This window comes from Centrocercus urophasianus, unplaced genomic scaffold (genome assembly GCF_019232065.1).
Source record: "Centrocercus urophasianus isolate 14NV4802_14NV808 unplaced genomic scaffold, USGS_Curo_1.0 seq_10, whole genome shotgun sequence".
Classification (NCBI taxonomy): Eukaryota; Metazoa; Chordata; class Aves; order Galliformes; family Phasianidae; genus Centrocercus; species Centrocercus urophasianus.
The window spans coordinates 37,230,414-37,253,034 of record NW_024884142.1 but is presented as its reverse complement, the minus strand read 5'-3'; the positions used below and the strand labels follow the sequence as shown (position 1 = coordinate 37,253,034).

Genomic DNA, 22,621 nt, shown 5'->3' with positions numbered 1-22,621 from the left:
GATCTTCCTTCTGCTTTACTGGTTATTGATCAAAACTGAGCTTCAGAACCGTAGCACAATAATAACTGTCAATAACCATTTGTTACCCACTCTTTCACCTAATGAGATTTTTGTTGTCTTGCACAAAATGTTGACAGATATGAATTTTTCTCATGGTACTGTTCTTCCTGGATGTAAAACTGCTGTAGATTTTTGTCATTAACTCTGATGCCAGGAATCACTGTTTTCTAGGCATTGCACTAATGCAAAATGCATTAGCACTAGCATGGGCTAGCCTCCTTACAGAGTGCTTACCCCACTTCAGCCTGCTGGAGACTGAGTTCTTGTCTTCATTTGTTTTTGTTTTTCTCTCTACTTAATGCATTTTCAGCCATCATCATCTCAGTTCGAGTAGGATGTTTATTATTTGGAGCTCTCAGTGGACTGTTTTAAGAGTTAGTTGTCATCTGTTTCTATTATATATCCCATTAATTAAAGTAGAAAGCACCCATCTTTGGTGGCTCATCAATGACAAAACAGCTCATCTTTTAGAGGTTTGCCTGAAGAATAAAAAACGCTTTACATGTGTTAGGAAAAGATATTTCATCTTAGGAGAAAATTTGCTTGTTGACATTGGAAGATGTTCCAGGGCTGCTTCCAATAAAACCCCGAGGAGTTGTAATTGACAGCGACTATAATTTCATGCAGCAACTCCAACACTTCAAAACTTCATAAAAACAAAATACAGTTTAAGACTATATAACATTTACAACTTACATATGAGACAAAACAACAAAAAATTACAAAACTCTTTCTGCTGTTTCCTAAGGAGCCACTACTACGGCCGATGAAACAGAGCATCAATGTTCATTTTAAGATCACAATTCAAGTAAGGAACAGCAAACACTGAAGAACAGACCTGTGACGCATCTACATCAAAGTTTAAGCAAAAACAAAGCATTTAGGGTGTAGGTAACTCGGTGAAGAAATTTAAAGAGTCTTAAGGCAGTGTGAACCTTTTAGAAAATTTGGCTGGTCAAAGGCAAAGAGGACTTCACTGAAGCCCTATAATTAACCTGGGAATTTAATGAAGAAGGCAACTTGTTAGTAAGTTTTACCAAGGGGTCTTGTGGGGAAAAAAAAAAAAAAAAAGGAAGCATGTCATTGTGTCATTAAAGATCACATCAGAGGGCATACCAAGGAAAGTTCCAAATAATAGTATTGATTTGGTGTTTCCTAACTAACATCGTGAGTCAGTCTGAAACTTTAAATCCTGTAGCCTGCCTCAATATTGCTTGATAGAAGGCTACATAACTTGTTTGCTGAAATATAAACTGATTGATCTGTTATTCTTTCTTTTAAATATGCTTTAAAGTACGTTTTAGCTACTCTCAGTATGAAACCTCCCCCCAAAAAACCCAAAACAACCTACCCCTCTTCACTGTTAATCACACAAACAGAAGACACATTGAAAAAACTGACAGTTCAGACAGATGTTAGCCTGTGCAACCTTCTCTTAGATCTCTTGAATATATGACATCTGATAAAGTGTTGAATGGCATTACCCAATGCTTCCTCCCGCCCTGTAGGGCCCTTGACCCACCCAGGGTACAGAACAGAGATTCTCACATAATGCATACTTATTAGTACGGGTTTTGTCCTCTTTACTGGTATGTCACAAGGCCTCATTTTTCATGGACTTTTCAAATACTCATGTTGAAGAAAAATCGTGCATTTCTTCTTTGGCTTTTGTTACCACAACAACTTCACTCGTAATGAATTTATCTCCACAACTATGGCTGTGAATCAAGAAAGCGATACTGTCTGTAGAGTACAGAGAACAGAGAAATTCGAGCTACAGGTAAGCTTTTGGTACTAGACCAACGTCTTCCGAAACTCAGTCTTGCAGGTTTCCTGGATGACACCAATTCAAAGCAGAATTCCTGCTGACTTCAGCTACAGCCATGACTATTGCAAGTTACGCTACAGAGACATGAGGAAGTCTAGAAAAACGGTTATGATTGCCAACAGTAAAGAGGTGGGTATTTTGTTTTCGTTTTTTTTTCTTAGAGGAATAGCATTTTGGCATTTTACGTCACCATTCTTTAGGTTACCCATCCATAAAATCAGTTTTATAGGTACTGCCAGCAGAGGGCAGCAGTTGCTACGCTCAAGCGAGAGGAAGACTGAAAGACCAGACTAGGAGCTAAACAGTACCTACTCACTCCCTCGGGACCTTGGAGAATGAAATACAAGGTATGCTGTCGCCTCAATTATTTATACCAGCTCAGGAGTCAAGCCAAGCTGTCACAACAACCACGTTTAAACGAAATTTTAAAAGAAAAGTGAAGAAAGAGAACTGGCAGAGGGTGATTTTTCTAAGGCTTAACGAATACTGACCTTACTGTGCGTGCACAGAAATGAAACTTTGCTTTGATGGGATATGATTAAAAAGGAACAAAAACACAGTTCTGAAAGATTACACCAGAGAGGCACATTTTACAGGAAGCCATTCTAATAAGCAGATAACTACTTTCATGCCACCACTCACAGTACTGCCACATAAGCCCCAGACGTGGCACAGACCTGAAAAATTGCTATTTATTTTGCTTTAAAGCAACTCAAATAGATCAATATTCTGTCACCCCATATTTTATAGTTTCCCACATGCTTATGTAATCCAGTAAAACTTTAAAAAAAGAAAAATTTCAACATTTGAATTGAACTGAATCAGCTAAAACATGTAACTTTCCTCAGTGAGGAAACCAATGTAAAAATTAGCACTACCAAATCAGCTGCATGCCACATGTCTCTGTGTTTTACTTCTTTACAGATTAATTGGCAACTGTTAGTTATTAATACCTGATGCATTATTTTAGACCTACTGATGATATGGAAAAAAAAAATTATAGTAAGACGTGAAGCAAGATAATAAACTATAATACTATGTAGGTCACTCTGAAAGTAATGCCTCCTATTTATTTCCATGGAAACTACAACAGACACAGAGAGCACAATAACTATGTTTGATAGAGCAAATTCTCAGCTACAAAACACGACTTTTCAACACTGTCACCACTATCACCTATGCATTTTTGCCAGTGATGAACAAGAGCCTGCATGCTGCGCTTGTAATAATCAGCACCAGTGGAGGTGATCCACTGTCGCTGTCATCACAGCTGAAACGCAGCAGCCACTGCCTCACTGTGCTCACGTCCACCGTTTGGTCCCCATCAATGTTCAGCAAGTGTCAACGAGTGTCAGTGGGTGCCAGTTTTTTCTACATGGAGGAACTCAGTGACACACCTTTGCTTCATACTCCCATGTCAGATGTTATTCTGTCAGACTGCTCCTCTGCTGCTGTCAGTCACACAGCAACAACACCTAATGGGGTTCTGGAGGGAATGTTCAACCTCTACTGCCGTACCGCCACCATCTGCCACTGACACTGTGGGCCAGTAATGAATAGAAAGCACTACTTTTGGAGCAGCTATTGTCAACAGAAGTCTGAACAGAGTTGATACATTCTAATATGAAGCCTGCTTTTCATCACAGAATGTTCCCATTCTATATGCATGCTTCAAACTGACTTCATGTGAATATACGACACATATTTATTTGTAAAAAAATCAGTTATCTACTGTATTTCTGAATGTAAAGCTATTACTTGCTCTCAAGTTAAACTTTCCTTTACAAGCGACTGGATGAGAAATTGTGCTTCTGTGTTGTGGATCGAGAATGTCAAATTTGTAAGAAAGTTGTTTTGGTGTCAGGAAGATGCTTTATACACGATAGGGCACCATTCAAACCACAGGAAGTGACTGGCCTTGGCAAAATGCACTCTGCAATCACCACACAGACTCATGGTAGGGTAAGCACTGCACAAAGGGTAGCGACAGCAGTGACCCCAACACCCTCACATCTCTGGCTGCAGACATTTTAAGACCAGAAGAGATCTTGAGATCACCAACTTCCCTAAATTTTACAGGCAGTCAGCCTAAGAAAAATTACTATTTTAGGTCAAACACCTCTTCCTAAAATTATACACAGTTTGGACACAAAACATAGCACAAGTAGGCTCTGCCATTTCCTTCAGTACTTGGGGAAAGTATGCTGCTGCTTTTTTTTTTTTTTTTCCTTTAATCTGAATCTCTCTGCATTCTCTGGCTTTCATCACGTTTCTTCTAGATTTAGGAGCCCATTAATACCTCTATTTTTTCCAACTAAGACAGCTGTGTGTTACAAAACTATCTTCCAGTCCTCTTTTTGACAAACTGAACAAAACGAACTGTAAATCTGTCATGCGAAGGCACAAATTCTCCAGCTTCAACAATTTGTGCCTTTTTCAACAGCCTCTTCAGAATTTTCTGTATCTTCCCAAAAATTCTGATGTCAAAACCGCAGCTAACATTCTGCCATCAATCTCACAGTGCTGCTTCCAAAGCTAAAATAGTCTTTCTACCCTCCTTTCTATGCCACCAACCCATGGAGAAATCAGGCCTCAGTGCTCCAGCATTCCATTTGGTAACAACCCATCTGCAAGAAATATTTTTATACATTAGTTAACTAACTTTTCAACCCATTTAACAGATAGTGCCAATTTCTTAGTAAGAACACCATGTAGAAAAGTCAGCCTTCTCTGCAAAATCAGGGAGACTGAAATTCATTTCATTTCCATTCTTTAATTATCTACACTATGAAACCAGAACCAACTTTTCCAAGACCATTTCTGTACTAAAAGCTGACCGATAGACTGAAGGTATACAGGTCCTACTTGGGTTTTTTGCCTGTTTGTCTGTTACCACTGGCACACAGTAGCACTCTAGCACTCTGGAATTTCACTTGCAGAATATTCACTTTAAATAAAAGCCCTGTCAAAGATCTCAGCCCAGTTTTCCAGCACTAACGATCTGAAATGCATTTGCAGGCTATTTATAACATATTCTCAAATTATTAACAGATTGAAAGTTATTTTACTACTCTTCAGTGAAATACATATTTTACCTTGCTTCATCTAGAACTAAGTTTTTCTTGAAAAACCTTTTCCTTTTCCCACAACGTTATTAAAGGTTCAGTCACCTCCTCTGAGAAGAAGCCAATAATGTTCAGGTAATATAAACTGTGCCAAAATTCCTGTCTTACTTGACAAAACCAAAAACTGGTTTTGTTTGAAACTGAAAGTCTCCTTCTCTGGAGATGTTCAAGACCTGCCTGGATGCCTACCTGTGCGACCTGCTGTAGGGAACCTGCTTTGGCAGGGGGTTGGACTCGATGATCTCTGGAGGTCCCTTCCAACCCCTACAATTCTGTGATTCTGTGAAAGGCCAAAACCTACAGTCTGCAATGTAATTACCTGAAAAGCACTTTCACTGGTTATCACCTCAGTAGCTACAAGGAAGTGAAAACAATGCTACAATCAAAGGATTGGTGAACATACTGGGAAAAAAAGAACAAAAGTGCTGTCAGCCCTGCTAAGGGTTGTGATCACATCACAGTAACCTCGGGTGTAAGGCTCCTGGGGGAGGACTGTCTTCACACCCTGTGAGGTCATACACAGACGGCATTTCAGGAATTGTACCCACACACAATCACAAAACACACCTAATAGAATTTGGCAGTATTTAAAGAAATATAGCAAGTTTTTAAGAAAGCCTGGGACTAAATAGGCCTTGTACAGCTAGTCACAACTAAGGAATGCAACAAGAGATTAGAGCAGCAGCAAAGCATTCATCTGACAGCAGCAGGATTACTAGTCTTTTGCCCAAGTACAAACTTATAACCCAAATTTTAAAAACAGTATTTGGATGCTTTTTATATATGATTATGTTTTGTCTCCTAATATTCCAACAATGATGCTAGGCCAGGCACAGACTGCAGTAGGATTTTCAAAGACAATGTAATTAAAAGTGAATTTACCGTATAATTAAAAAGAAAATGATTATTGTTCTCTTGGGAAGTTTTGTTGTTTGGTGGTTTTTTTTTTTCCTTTTAAATTCAAAATCTTTCTGCGGGTGAAAAAAGCTTTTAATTCAGTAAGACTTGGAAAAATAGTAAGTTTGTACGGTGTTTTTTTAAACTGTGAAAAGTCTGAGCGTTAACTGATCTAGATTTGACTGGGTACTCACTCTGTCACACAGCTCTTCAAATGTGAAGTCTGCAATGGTTCCACACGCTTTATTCAGCCTCAGCTCTCTGCCTTGCACTTTTAGAATCCTTGGTCTAGTTACTATGGGAACATGAACAAAGACTCAATCTTCTCTGGATAATTACTATAAAATTCATCTCTTACAGATAGGAAATGCATAGCTTGATGAATAATAGCACATGATTCAACACATAAATTAGACAAAATGCTGATACAATGACTGCCACTTGAGTGTGGCATCAACCCATATACAGCAATGGAACTTATTAATTGGTCAGTGGAGATTGGGCATTGTGTTCTAAATGTATTCTCTTTCAAGAGAAATTAACTTACGTACAATCATTTTGTTTCTGAGCCAGCTCATCAAACAACTTATCCATGACAGCCTCCACATCAGCTTCACTTGTGCTACAGTGAAAAGAATAATAGAATATGAAATTAATAACACTTGAAGCCAACATCAAACAGCTGCCTGAGCCTGCTTAGCTTTTTGCCCATGAAAAAGAGAACAGGATGTTATGCTCTAAATACAAACATTAGATTTAGAATACACTTAAAAGTAGAGAATATTAACTCTCAGGTAGATGATTCTGCCTTATTTGCATACACTGAAAGACTTCTGTGTTTTGAGCCGTTTCCAGTAATGAGGCAATACAGGCAGAGCAGATCCATTAACACTATGTGTACACAATGAGAAAAAAGGCTTCTGGCTCTATCTAGCATGCAAAATAAGAGCAAATAGACAAGGCAAGGCAGTCAAGCACCTAAAGAAGTATCCTTTGAAATGTCTGAAGGGACTTCTTGAAATTAAATATTAGAGCAGCTTTATGGAGAGAAAAAAAAAATCAAGTCAACTGATTGTATTGAACGAAATGTACAGAGCTTGTAAAATTAAAGTGAGATTCATAATGCCAGCATTAGTAATTGCATCTGCTTCATTTTTTCTACCGACCCATAGAACACTGTTTTGGAAAAGGTCAACCACAGGTAAGGAAAATATATAATATCTGTGCACACAGCTGAAGTTTATGTTCTACTTCTGATACCACAAGAATGATGTATCAGTACGATCAGAGAATTTTTTTTCCCCACAATGGTTTACAAGGCCAAACTCTTCGTGTCCATCTTCCTTAAATAAGACAGTATGTCCAGCTGAGTTCAAAAGCAGAGAACAGTAAATTAAGGCGACAGCACACAATGAACCTGTGCTAAAATATATAATGCTTCCTTGAAGCTTGTACAATATTTGGTGCAAAAAGTCTACCTTTATAGATAGCAGATGCACTTAAGTTGTGTTGCTGCACACAGACATCCGTAAAGCAACAAGTGACGATCAGCAAATCACACTCCTCTTCATTAAGCCTTAAGCATCTTAAAAATGTTAAAAGCAAAACTGAAATAATTACTTTAGTAGTTCAAAATTAGTGATACCAAACCTTGTAGACATAGAAGATCTGGGGGAAAAAGACTTCTGCAAGTTTTATTTGAAACCCTCAGAATAAAACTGTTCTCAGTAGATGACATCAGATAAAATACGTTCCAAAAGAATTAGATTTCTAAAAAAAAGTGAGAAATGAAAAGGAACAGACAAAGCCAGAACAAAGCCATACAACAGGGAGGAGAGCACTTACGTACCAGAGAACATGCACCCGTGCATGCATGTATCTGTCACAAAGTGTGATATAAAGACTACAAGAAACACACAAACATGACACAAGGTGGATATTTGTACCTAACTACCAAGAAAGTTTGTTTTGAAAATAGACACCTGAGACTGAGATCAAGGAAGTTGCTTTGATCAGTCATCATGTAATTATGTTACACTGATTGCTTTCAGATGAGTAAAAGCAACTTAAAGCAACTCCTAGATGCAACCCTTATTCGAAATGAAGAAAAGACTGCACAGATTATGAAGCACAGATTATGTGAGGAGTTAAAAAAAGTTATGATGATGGTATTATAACCATTAGTAGTGGAATGTACATACGTTGAACAAAAAGATTTTCTTTGGGGGAAAAGACTAAATGAATTTCAAAAATCTGAAGCAAAATACTATACAGTACCTAATAATTAAGAAAAAATACACACAAAAAAACCCACCACTAAGTGAGTTCTGTAAGGCTGAAAGTTCTAATGAACGAGTCTGAATAGAAGATTAAATGCAATTCCCTCAGAGAAAGAGCGGACAATGAGGCTAAGCATCTTATTTCCAATGGCAGCTTCTGGACTTCTGTTTTTCCACTGCTTCCAAATGAATTAGTAAGTTCTAAAAGTAGTCAACATCCTTCCAATGTCAGAACATGGAAAAGACTTTTCACCAATGTCTCCCATTCTCTCGGTCTCAAGTTTCTCAGCAGAACACCATGAAATGCACGGAAGAGCAGCGCTCCTGGGCCTTACTCACACATTCCTTCTCCTCTGAGAAGCAATGTCACTTAGCCTGTTACCTATGGGAAACCACATGTGCAGTCTTCATTTACTTGGAGTATGGACAGCGAAGAAAAGAACACGGTAAGGGCTTTCCACAGCTATTGAACAGAAGGTCACAGAGTGCACCAGGCACTCAGCACAGCTTGAAGCAAGGACAGCTGTGTAGGGACCAGAGTAAGAGCCACAGGGACCAACTGTGAGATAACAGAGGTGACTTCCAGCAGTACCTCCAAGAAGACAACATGAAACTTAAAAAACTCAAATAAAATAAAATAAAATAAAATAAAATGGAGCTACACAGGAATACAGAGCAAGAGATTTTTTTCTTGAGCTTGTTTGCAGATGCAGAACCTCCATTTAAGCTGCACTTTCCATACCTAGGATGTTGTAATTTCCTTCCAGAATTAGCTAGAGCTGAGTATGTTCCTTTTGTACATGTGAACAAGCAACAGTGGGGCCAGGCCCTAACAATCTTGCAATGAAAGAAGCAATGAAGGAAAACATTCAAACGTTCAATAGGTTTGGAATAAAATGGAGGAAGAAATCTGCCATTTCATCCACATTTTCCCGAAACAGTTTAGCTGCTGCAATTCTGCCTGTCAGTACTTCTTTCAGACAGAAAAGTAAAACTTCTAATTTTATAGTGAAGCAGCAAGGGGGGCATGTTTGATTCATGACAGAGGTGGAAATACTGCACCCTTCTTAAGGCAAACATGATTTTAATCCATATTATATGCCAGGTTGAAAGATATCATGGTTAAAAATCTTATTTTAGGCTACCGTCTGCCTTACTCATTTTGTTACCAATTGAATAATACTGTAACTTAAGAGCAAATAAGAGACAGAAAAATGCCTGCAATGTAAATGTTTCCAAGTAGTTTTTAAAAAAGGACATTTCTAGTAGGCAGATAATGCTGCAACTGTGAATGTGATCTTTAAAGACATTTATTTGCAAACACAGAATGAAGTGCTGAAGAAATTTTGTCACAATAAACAGAAAATGTCAAAATATGAGTTTGCTGTTTTTTTTCCAATCCACAGCACTGGAAACACCCAACACGAGATGAATCCTTGTCATTGGAAACACCCAACATTAAATGAATCCTTGTCATTAGATTTCTACAAATACTTAATTACTTAAATACAATAAGGATGTTCTTCTATTATAAGAGAATTGTGCAATCTCTTACAAGAGGATATTCATTACTTTCTAACCATCTGTCACTTCAGTTCTCCAAACACCACACCTCCCCAGAAAATCTAATTAGTTTTTATTCAGTCACACATTATAAACGATGCTAGTGTGGGTACTGAAAATGTAGTTTAATGAAGTTAATATCGAGGCATAATGGAAGGCGGTTTGCTGAACAAAATGGACCAGAAAGCAAAGAAAGGAAAAGTCACAGCCTGCTAATTCTACTACACATTTTTCATCTCCCATTCACTAGGAAATTATTGGCTAATAAGGAAAAAGAGGGCAAATACCTCACTGTAGATCAACTTACAGGTAGTACAGTTTTCCAGCAGCAGGAAGCACTCGTTTCCTGTAGTCTATTCCAGAATCAAGCTGGACTGTGCTGCAGTATTTCTACAGGGAGGGAAAAAAGAAAGAAGCTTTCCTCAAGATAATGCTGTAGTTATTACTGCCTGTATTAAACAGAAGGCACACTGCTGTGGCAAACTATCGGCATGAATATCACCTACAACCCAGATTTAAGACATAAAATTGATGTCTCCTTTATCACTATTGAAGGAAAGCAATAAGCTGAAAACTATACACACATTCCAAACAAAAAACAAGTGACTGTTCTCAAAAATGTATCAGTTGGAAGAGCAATAAACAAAGTGGGCATTGCTTAATAATTCTGATAGGGCTTTGTTTGGTGGTGGTGGGCATTAGAAGTAATTATTTTGACATTCAAGAATATAAATTTAAAAATAGGAAATGAGGAGCAGTAAATGTTTAACAGATCACAACCAACTTCTAGCAACAGAGATGACTAAAACTGCTACTCACCCAGCTAAAAATAGTTGCTTTTTTCCCTCTACTAAGATTAACAGTGCTGTAAGTCAAACATCATATATGTAAGCCGTACAGAGTCCTGCTACAAAATGCACTGAAGCATAAAGGGGAGTGAATGAAGCTACAAAAACCAAACCTTTTCTGACAATGTACCATCCATTCAGACAAAGAACTTTAAAAGAAAAAAAATTAAGCTTCTGAGTACAATACAGATGTCCCTGAGCATTCATACCTGCTGTATCAAACAGTTCTTTATTATTATTATTAGTTATGCATGACCTTAAGGTTGAGAGCAATGTTCTCTCTAACCCCAGTGGGATTAAGATTTCACAGCCTCTACCAAAGGGAATATCTGTGTTTATCTATTAGTACTGCTGCCAACATACACCACTGCTAGCTGTTACCCAACCCCAAGCAAAAGAAACTGTAAAAGAAAAGGAGAGAAAGTTTTAACATTTTAGATAATATAACTCTATCAGCAATTTAACTAAACCAATCTAATTAATTTTGTAGGTAACTCAGCCCAATTAGAGTTCTTTGGGTTGGTGGAACCCACTAACTGATTCTGCACGGTCAGTGCACTATGAACTACCAGTTTCTCATTAATATCCTCACTTAGCATTTCATATTCTCTATCAAACTTTTCAGATATCAAACCTGGAAATGTCAAATCTCACAGCAAGAATAAAACATCCTTAAATATCTGAATTACTATCCTCAGTGATTTAAGGGACAATGGCCCTTTTTGAAAAAAAGCATGTTGCACAGGACTTAGCAAACACAAATATCTGCCAGAGTGACTGCGACGACTCACGGCATTCATTTTTGCCCCCGACAATTACTGAAGGCCCTGTAATTATTTTAAACCAGCTTCCAGCTTCTCTGCAGAGATATACAGAGAAAGAAAGATGATGAAGAAATGATTCTGAGAACACAGAATCCCGGGGAAACGCATGTATTTTTAATTGCGGTGAGAAAGCCATGCTAATCAAATCATTATGCCGGGCTAAGGCTACTGCAAACACAATAGCATTGGTGCTACAATATTATTACAATCTATTCCCTTTCTCTTGGTGAAAGCTTACAAAGGAAAAGAGTAATGGAGCAAAAGAAAAAAGTTGCAGAGGCATGTGATAACACGCGGAAGGAAAGGAGGGTGTGTGCGTTTTCTTCAGCATCAGGCAGGCAGGCAGGGCTGGAAGGGAGGATGCTGAAGTCTCAGTGCAAAGCTGTGCACTTGGCTGTTCCTTGATAAGCAGCGACGCTGGGCATCTTTCTGCCTACAGCTGAATTTTTTCAAAGTAGTAGATTAGCTCAAGTACTATCTTCTTCACATTAGCAGGAATAAAATCCTGCTATCAGGATGGAGGATGTGCAGATGTTGGAATTTATTTAGATTTTAGATACTCTGATATTTAGCAATACTGTTTAATACTTTTTTTTTTTTTTTTTTTCCCCTTTCTCTCCCCTGGAACAGATGGCAAATTTAGCATGAATTCAGCCTCATCTCTTTGGCCTTCAAGACAGGGTGCCAAACCACGCCACTCTTGCAGGGTGCTGTGATGCAAGACAGAGAACAGCAAACATGGAACTAGACATACTTAGGAGCGTGGCATGTTTTTTTCATTACTGAAAGAAAAAAAAATGCACCTGAAACACTGTAGCTGGTGTAAATTCATCGTGCTGATACTTACAGCCCTGCTAGCAGCTAGGCTGCTGATGACTGCTGTGAAAAGCAGGCCCTGTGCATGCTCAAATACAGACCAACAGTGGGGAAAACGACACAGGTCAGTGAGGCGTGCAGAGATACATAGGATGAAACACTTCAGTCTGTTTGCATTCTGCTTCCAAACTTCGTGCTTCTTAAACACAATCACAGTCTGTTCTGACTCATGATATTACATTACAGTGAACGAGTTTTGGAGATAAGAACTGGGGATGTAAATATTATTGACATAGATATGAAGTGGGTGCATTGCTTCCAACTTCCCTCCCTTTTCTCATTCTTCAAAATAATTAGTGGTATTGATATTCAGGATAAATCACTATCATTAACAACACCAGTGAAGAAGAACTTGTTTATAAAAAGCCAGTTTATGGTCTGGGGCCCTTTTACAGCTATGAACAGTTGCCTGAAGGAAAGATACTACTTTTTCCTATTATCCTTATAGTGTATAATCATAGACATGCATCACACCACATTAGAATCCAAAATCTTGTAACATTACATAGCTTACTTGGAAAATACCTGTTAGAGATCATGGACTATAGTGCCTTTCATCCAGTAAAGTAAGAGCAGCATCCAGTTCAGAGATCTATCAAATACGGTTCTTACAGTCCTATTGATTTTTTGCTTCCTTAGGAAGCCAAGGTCGACTTAACAAAATACACACAAGATGGAAACACACAATTCTGATACACAGCAGTTTTTTGTAACACAAGATACAAACACAGGCGACAGCTAACCGGCAATTCTGAAAAATGGAAAACATTCAGGGTTTTACTGTCTTTCCCTTTGGATCATCTTAAATTTTTTTGCTCTGTTCAGCAGTGTATTGTAACCACTGTACACCAACCCATGTTCTAAACAAGAACAGCCACAAAACTTTCCTAACCCTTCTGTGTGAATAAATACTGCAACTGTTTGCCAATAATTAATTTTACTGAGATGTTTTAAAGCACACTCCCAACTAGTGTTAGACATTGTATAAATATGTATAAAATAGATGGCCCCTACCATCAAAAGAAAATGCTATAATCTATATATCTGTTATAATCTGTAGAGCAACGTGTTTCCAGAAAGCGTTCCTTTCCAACACAACTGCTGTTATTATGTTGTAAGCTTGGAAGGCAGGAACAGCTTTCTCCTTATGTGAATGTGCAGCACAGATCTGTAGGTACTACTGGAAAATAACAACAGTAACAACAAAAGCGAAACAGAAGCACAAGTAACACAAGCAATCATTAAATGATGTGGTGGAAGAAGTGGCTGCCAACAAAACATCACACAACCAATCACTGTTGCGGGCACTGCTATTTCCACAAACTCAGCTCAGACTCCACACTGAGGAGAGAAAGGGTCCGACAGCAGCATCAGTGAACTCAGGGCTGCTGTGGGAGGACTGCTTGCACCAACAGGCAGTAACAACAGCATTTCTCATCCACGCTGAGAATGTGCTGGTGGAGATTGTTCTAAAGGGGAGGGGGGGTTCAGCACTTGGTCACCTTCATTCAAAGCCAGAGTCAAAAAGGTCACAAGGAAGCTACGCACAGAGCAGAGATCTGAAGGATTTTCCTTTTGGGGTTTCCTTTGTAGGCAACGGTAGCCACCCAGGCTTTTTGTGTCTATACATGTAAACATTCACTTATCTGCTTCACAGGAGCACATGGGGCAAAACGTCCATATTTGTAAATGCCTTAAATGGTAAAAAAAGGACAGCACGCAATCTAAACAAGAGAAGAAAATACAAGAAACTAAAACATGCATTTCCAGGCTAAGAATGTAAAATATTAGAATTACGAAAATAAAAAAAATGTATCCATGGTTGCATAATATGGAATTAAATGCCGAATGCCACGGAAGTCACGCACATTGAGTGCCACAATGCATTTTCTCACTTCTTCAGAGCTGTCAGCAACATTATATTCCTCTTATTACAGAACCAGAAGAAAAAAAACCCAATAGTATCATTCACAAATTCCACAAACTCTTAAGTAAAAAAAAAAAAAAAAGGCACATCTCTACTTCTTACCCTTACTTTTTTCTATAGCATGAAAAAACCACCCCAAAACCTAACAGAATTACGTACAGAAGTTCTACTTTCTCCCTCCATCTTCAGACTAACTTCTCCACCACCGAACTGATTAAATCCTGCAGATGTGATTGCACCCTCACAGTCACTAATCACCACCACGGAATTCTAATCAACAGTCAAAGAACTAACCAGTGGCTTCAGACTGTTAGTACTTAATTGTCAAAGCTGCACTTGTAACTATTAGTTTACATAGTTTCATATATATGGGTATATATATGTTTTATATATATATATATATTTTTTTTTTTTTAAGATGGAAATTTACAATTACAAATTTCACTTGCTTGGGCTACATTTCTACTTCCCTTTTGATGAAAATGTGTAAAATTGAAGCTACAGCTCATCTGGTCTTTTCCTGTAGAACCACTTTCAGTTTCCGAGAGATTTTCTATTCTACTGAGATATTTCTAGTCTGATTTACCCTATTCAAATTAAATGCACAAAATTAATCAGTCATACAATTTATTTTGAAGTCATTTATGTATTTATGTATACAAAGAACAAATACAATTACAATACTGAAAAAGCAATTAGTAAGTCAAAAATACAGCTTGATCATGCGCTCATTTCCAGTGAAGTAGTAGAAAAACTTCCTATTTCAGAAGGAAAAGAAACAAAGCCTTAAGGCTGAGTTCAAGTCAGAACACTTAAAATGAGTCTTCAGATAGAATAGTTAAAATAAAATTCTGAGTAGAAAGTTATTAACCATAGACTTACAATGTTTTTCTTCTTGTAAGCACCTCTGATATTCCTCTGGTGCTGCATTCCTGAACGGTAGCTATTAAAATGCTTGAACTACTTAAAATACATGATGTGGTGGTTTCTTAAGGAGAGGAACAAAAGTTCTAGAAAATTTCAAGATGGTCCAAGCGAATTGGAGAACCTGCAATTTCTCACCATGTTTGTTTCCCATGTATCACAGTAAGATATATGAAGTGCCAATGGCCCTGGAGTCCGGGACAGACACTGTACTAAGTAAAATACGTTCCTGTTAACTCAAGTACCGTGATCGGCTCATGACCCTTGATGATGCTGATGAGCAACTATCTCTTAATTTTATCCAAGACTGCTGTAGGCCAACTCAATCGTCATTCTCTGTTCCAAACTCTAATGGCATTTAAAATAAATAAATAGATAAATGAAAAATCCACAAAAGCGTACATTATCTCCTGCTGGCCTACAAGAACAGACAAACCCTATTTGAGAACCCCAGAGAAGGTGTAAAGTGACAGAGACAGAAGTGATTCATCTTGGGATGATGATTACCCTAATTTCCACACCTGATGAGCATCCTCAGCCTGTCACTCAGGTCACAGCTAAATGAGAAGTGTAACTTCTAACCACTCTGATATTTCTTCCATCTATCAAATCAGAAAGCAATGAGACTGTTCATTGGCAATGTTTCTCCTCATACACATCCATCCATCCAAGGAGAGAAACATTCTCCCAGAATAACAATGCATAAATACACCTCAAAAGCCTTGGCCTGCAACAGAGAAAGAGTTCCTAGGGTAAACGAAGCTCACCAGAATGACTCACTTAGCCTCAAGTTATCCACTAGAAATGTATTTATTTGATCTTATTTTTTTTGCCTAAGTGATTTGAAGAAAGGGTTTCTTCATCCAAAGGATATCATTACAGTGGATGTTTTCCCAAGTGTTTCACAACTCTGGTAGAACAAGAATCCTCTCAAGTCAGTTGCAGTGTGCCATTAAAAACATGTTTTCTGACCTGCAAGGCATACTGCAGGCTTTACCTTTAGCCTAGTCTCCAATTTATCAGCAAGCAGCAATCACCAGCATGCTTCAGAACATGAAACTGGTCTGACTGGGACTTGTGCTGAGAGAAGCATGAGAAACACATGCTGTGCTTCCTCAGCTCCATTAGGAAACCACCCTGACAGTTGCAGGCAAACATGGCACGGATGCAGGACCTTCAAAGAGCTGCTCACTTTATTCATGCTTAAAATTGGCCCTGTTAAAAACAGAGTTTGTAACATGCCTAACTTTCTCCTACACAGATTCATGAGACTACAGATGTCCTTGTGGGGAGAGGGAAGGAGAAAGAATCATCAGGTATTTTGTGATGGATAAAAACTTGGTCCAAGCACTCTTGGGTATGCATACAGTTTTTGGTCTTCCTGTTCACATGTTGCTGAAACAGTAGACTTTAAAGAAAATGTCAATGAATCCTCATAAGCACTATATGTGACCTCTGGGGTAATTAGCAATCATTCAAAAGCAACAACACTAAAATGTTCTATTCTTTATTACTGTCAGCTCTTGTCTTGATCAGCATTTTAATAAAGATGGTTCATTGCTAAGACAGTTTCATGAATCAGTCATAATTACATTCTGACATGCAGTGAATAGTAAAGCAAAACTAAATATCACTTCATCAACCTTTCTAACCTTTATGCAAGTATTAACTGTAAATAATTTTTACACAATCTTACAACAGAAAATCTGCATATTTCTTAGCTTTGTACATACTCTACCCTAACTGAATTTGCTGTGACCTATACCTGGAAAAAAAAAAAATTAATCCTACAATCAGACATAATTACTTGGCATGATATTCAGGTGTTGCCTTTCACAGATCAAATCAACTTCAAGTACAAAAGCCTACCTGATCTATAAAAATAGTGCAATGCTGTAAGGAGTTAACTGATTTTTTAGTCCTTTCTCTCCCATGTTCTTCATTACTTGCAATAAGGAAATACAGGGAGTTGCTGCAATAGCCTTGGACAGCAGTGTTTGTTCCAATTTTTAATGCTCACAATGTCAATAAAACTAATAGTTTGGATGATTTTAGAACATTTTATTTGTGAACTGTTTTTGAATGGACTTAAAGCACAAAGATCTGGGAAGTCAAATACTACTAACAGAATTTTTTAAATGGATCTCTGTCTTACACTGTGACAAGAACGCATTAAACTGAAGAGTTCAGCATCGATAATATTCAGAATTAAAATGAATTCAGTGGAAGTTGTGCAAGTTTACATTACAGTCCTCAAAACTTTTAACAACTAAGAAAGCCCGCTATTCTTGCGACTGCAAGGAACATAAGATCCATTGTAGGACTTTTCAATAACTTATTTTAAGATCTATCTATAAATCAGCTACCCCCTAAGAAGAGGAAAAATAGACAATTAACTTGTAAAATAATGGTGCATGCATAAAGACAGAGACTCTTAAAATGCACTGTTTTTCAGTATTGCTGTATGCACAGTATTTCAGATAATCAGACAAAAGTGCAAGAATTCAGGCGGTACAGATGTGGCAGTTCTGAGTAGGAGACAAGTAGTCTCTCCTTTTTCCAGGCAAGGAACAGAATAATGGCAAACAGCAAACTTCCAGCGCAGTATTACACTGAGCAGCTTTCCTCATTTCACATTGCTTAGGAAAAAAGAAAAGTGCCCTTGCAGACTAAATGTAAATTAAAAAAAAAACCAAAACCAACAAAGATTGTATAAGATGCAGTTTTGCGAAGGAGCCACAATGACTGTAACTTTCAATCTCCTAATAAACGAGCCGTGCTGCTCCATGAAAAGCAAATTGCCAAGAGTTCACTCCGAATTTCTAGCACAATGTTTCATGAGCTAAGGGTCAAATTCACCCCCACCACACGTATTTCACTTGAATGACGCCCCAAAGTTATTTGTCTCCATTTCTTTTTTTGCTGTTGTTTTTTCTTTTTAACGTTTGATTCGTATTTCTTCTCCCAGCATTAGCCTTTGCTCCTGCCAGAGCTGTTGGCAGGCAGGGGGAAAAAAAAAAAGTATTGATTTGCGAAACTGGATTTCTGAGAATAAGAAAAAAAAACGCGATTAAGATCTAAACAAAGGCTAAAGATGGCTTACGCTTAGCTCTGATGAGGTCCACTACCTCATTACCAACAACTGAAAACTTCTGATGCATTTTGTTTCAAGAGAATCCAAAAGTCCTTGCTGTAAAGCAGACTGGGGGGTGCAGAGTCCATTCACTCTTTCTGTATCACGACCATTATGCGAGAAGTATAAAACACTGCCTTTATGCTGCCAAACCACAATGACTCTTCTTACATCAAAGCATTTTCACCACTAGGGTTTTTTTTCTCCGAAATTTATTCAAGCCGAGGGCAGGGAGACAACAATTCATACACGCTAATTACACCTAATTATCTATTCCTTTTTTTTTTTTTTTTTCCACCAGCTTCGGCCAGTGTTATTTGCTATCTGGGTTTCTCACAACCTCCCCTTGCCCTGTCCATCCAGCTCAACAGTAAAGTCTTTGAAGAAAACAGTCGTGGCTTCTTAGAATTTTAACAATATAAGGTTCGACTCGAATTAAATAATTCTATTATTAGTTTTGACACATTTATGTGTTAAATATGAAGGCCTCTCGGTTAATTTGGCAAATTCCTCACATCTCTTCGTGGCTACAATCGCTGGTAACACCCTCTTGTAGGAGCTTCTCCTCATGCTTTCTTTTCATGATCTAAATGAAATGTTTATTGGATTAAAGTTCTTCTCTGCAGACCTCCACGGTGGCCTGTGACAAAGAGCTTAAAAGCTTTATTAATTGGCTCGGGCTTTTGAGGGGGAGGCAGGACCTCATTTCACATTACATCACAAGCAAATAAAACTGCCACGTGTAATTAGACTAATTTACCCTGATACAGCAGGAATCAGTGATTCCATATCTACGATATGCTTCGGTTTACTCATTTTATTTGAAGAGCAAACAAACCAAGCAAGAATTTGGGAAACAGCAAATAAAGGAAATAAGGGAGGAGGAGGGCCCCGCATGGAGCTACAATAGGAAATGTTTTATCCTCAGATAAAGTTTTGGTCTGCCTCTAAATAAGCTGTCTAGGAGCGAGCCCAGGCGTGTGTGTATAAAACAGCCATGGAAAGTAAACAAACAGCTGCTTGGTAATGGGAGAACGAGCTAAGGCGATGGGTACTTTATAATAAGCAGTAGTGCTTTAAGCTACAGAATTCGAGTAACCCCTGAGTTTAAATTTAAAACAGACTTTAAAGGCTGTATGCAGAAAGGGCTGATAAGCTCTAATTCGACACCTTGCTTTCTAAATACAACGTTTTTTCAGTTCGGTCTCACAAATTTGTCACACAAATTACCCGTAAATGACACTGAAACGGCACAGAAATACTTGCAATCATGCTATATTTTCTATTTTTACATGTTTAATTAGGTACACTTCACAAAAGATGAATGCTTCTATTACTCGCAAAGAGAGAGAGAACAAGAACAAATGCTCCTTCTACTTAGGAGTTTGCTTGGTTACATACTAAGAAGGGAAACAAAAGGCCCAACATCTTCAGTAATGAAAAAGTCAATTGATAGGCGAAGCCATCACAATATCAAAGGATTAATCCCAGCAATCCTGACTCAGGTGACAGTTCACAGGGGTCAGAGTGGCTGACACTGACCTCAAAAGCAGGTTTTAACTATTCAACATACTGAAAGCTGCTGGGCTATCACACCATTAGAATGGAACAAACTGACAAATCAATTTCATCAATGAGATGACTTTTTTTTTTTTTTTTTTTAAATGAGCAGATCTGCCACTCAGCAAATCCCTGTATTTCCAGCACAGGTGGTTGGACAAAAGCTGAATGCACAATCAAAGAAATTTTATATCTACCAAATGCCTTTGTACAAAGCTAACTCGCACCAATTTCCTGAGGGGCAGCTCAAAATGTTTTAAATATTTTCACCTATTTCGCATAAGTTATTGAAAAGTGAAAACAGTTTTCCATCTCTCCTTTCACTGCTTTGGAAAAGAGAGTATATTTTAACTAAAACTCAGCAGAGCAAATAAAAATGTCAATAAATAATCACCAACCCAATCTGAGACAAATAATAAACGCAACACAGCATACACTGATGCTCCTTTCTATGTGAAAGGTGTTTACCAGGCTTGCTGTTAACAGTCATTTTAACCAAACAGTTGGAAAGAAATAATGAAATGAAGTTCACCATAGGGAGCTTACAGTAATTTCCTGTACTACTAAAACCAGACTTCTGGTTGCTTCTTTACTTTTAGTTCAAGCAGTACAGGTAACCAAAGTCAGCTTGACTTTCATGTTACTATTATTTTAAATCTGTACCTTTTAAAGGTATACTCAGGCTATCAAAGCCCGTAACACCTCCTGACTTTGAGCTGGGACTTTGTGCAGCTTCAGTTCTATTCTGGAAAGAAAATCTGACAATATGCTGAAGGTACGTATTCAATATTTTGACTTGGCTTGGCATTTTAAAACTTTGTACTACAGCTCCATGAAATCTCTGCAAATACAACTAGTTTAAAATTCTAGTTGATATACATCTAACTATTTGAGGAAAAGTGTTTGCCTGAAGAAGCTACTGAATTAGAATTAGGATTCCAGAGCAGTGAATGATTGATGTAAATATCTTCATTAAATGTCTATAGAAATTAAACTTGCCAAATTACTGTCAAACCAATAAATTAAATTTTACTTTCTCTTTCCTGAAAAGCCTCACTTCTGATCTTACATCAAGTTGTTAAGGATGCATGGCTTTATTTGTAAACTAACGTTAAAAGGTTGAGAAAGTTTTCACATTTTCATTTTGCTTTAAACTAATAATGTTGGAAGCATTTCTGCTGCAAGCACTTGATCAAAGTAACCAGTACACAAGGTTTTCTTGTCAAGAACTGCCTTTATAAAAAATCACTAAGGAGTTCCATGCACTTCAAAATTCTCAGTAAGAGACGCCGCAAGATTAAAAGCTCAATCAGAAGGGACTGAGTCTAATTGCAATTATAGAATTAAAAGATTTTTCCTTCCTAATACTTATCTCTGAAAAAGCTGTATTTTTAATAAAATTGCATAGACTGGAGAAGCACTCCTATCTGCTGCAGAATCTAAGCCTTTCTTGAAAGAATATTCCATCCCAAAGAATTTCAGCCACAACAAACCAATCAACTGAGAGTATTTCCCTATTTAAGAAAACCAGTGAAAATTCAGATCCCAAGCCATGTAAGATTTTAAAGGATCAGAACACTGGGATAAATGCAGATTGCAGAGGGGACCATGTGCTGAACTACAGATGCAGGCTGTAGGACCTGCACCTTTCAGGTGGGCCTAAAAAAAAGGTCACCAATTGCAACTCCCACAGTAGGCACGCAGCAATTCCGTGCCCCCAGTAGCCTACCTTCCAGAAAAGCAACGTGAATTCTAGAAAAGCAACGTGAAGAAACTTTGCAAGGCACATTTTCCATAAACCACTGTTTCTCCTTTGTGCTTATCACACAGAAATCGGCTTACAATTGTCTTTGCGAGGAACAGGAACCCAAACGCAGATACCAGAACTATGTAATTTGAATAAAATGAAATTTAAAAGAAAGAAAGAAAGAAAGAAAGAAAGAAAGAAAGAAAGAAAGAAAGAAAGAAAGAAAGGAAGAAAGGAAGAAAGGAAGAAAGGAAGAAAGGAAGAAAGGAAGAAAGGAAGAAAGGAAGAAAGGAAGAAAGGAAGAAAGAAAAGATGAAAATAAACAAATCCTTGATTTAAGATGGAAACTATTTCACTATCATATGAAGACAGGGAAAAAGAGTTTTGCTACAGCTATTGGGGTATCTAGGAGCTACTCACTCCACTTTTGTAGAATAGAAAGACCCTGAAATCTGTACCATTTCAAGTGAAATATTTCTTCACAGAAACACTGCTGATATCTTCCATTCATCCTATCTTCCTAAGATGATTTGAAGGACTTTAATACTCATATGTTGAATTACTTCCAGTGCAAAGGCCTTATCTTAAGTTTTCTGGTCACAAAAGACAGGAAAGAAAGAGAAAAACATTGCCAAATCCCAAGCAAAGGCAGGGCAGGAGGCTCTGAATCCAAAGAAAAGTAAGACAAGAAGTTAGTCCAAGTTATCAAAGCCACTTCAGGAAACAGGTTAGATTACCATAAAAATAACACAGACACGTATAGCTTGGAATGAGCTGAAGGTACACAAGGTAGTAAATCAAAGATTTGTCAGTATCCAATGCAGTGTTTTCCCATTATATCTTAATTCAGAATCCTAATATCCTCTTTCCACTTCCTAAAGACACACATGGAATTCTGAACACTGAGGAAGCTTCTTCATGCAGTAACACCACTGTAGTGAGAAAAGCTACAGGGTACAATGATGTAGATTGTATGCACATGGAGAAGGCTTAAACCTGTGCTTCTCAGGCCACCACAACCAGAAGATGG

The 22,621-nt window shown here is 37.9% G+C and overlaps 1 protein-coding gene across 4 annotated transcripts in view; it reads right to left on the bottom strand.

Moving 5' to 3' along the window:
• The window catches only part of AFG1L (AFG1 like ATPase), a 64,380-nt gene that overhangs the window by 8,992 nt on the left and 32,767 nt on the right, over positions 1–22,621 (bottom strand). For 3 of the 4 annotated variants that reach the window (XM_042811639.1, XM_042811643.1, XM_042811653.1), the window contains 3 exons: positions 10,060–10,142; positions 6,462–6,532; positions 6,105–6,205 (listed from right to left, as the gene is read on the bottom strand). The exons of the other annotated variant lie outside the window; for it this stretch is intronic. In XM_042811639.1, coding sequence (XP_042667573.1) covers positions 6,105–6,205; positions 6,462–6,532; positions 10,060–10,142 — 255 coding nt within the window. The remainder of the gene's footprint in view (positions 1–6,104; positions 6,206–6,461; positions 6,533–10,059; positions 10,143–22,621) is intronic. 4 annotated transcript variants of the gene reach the window in all.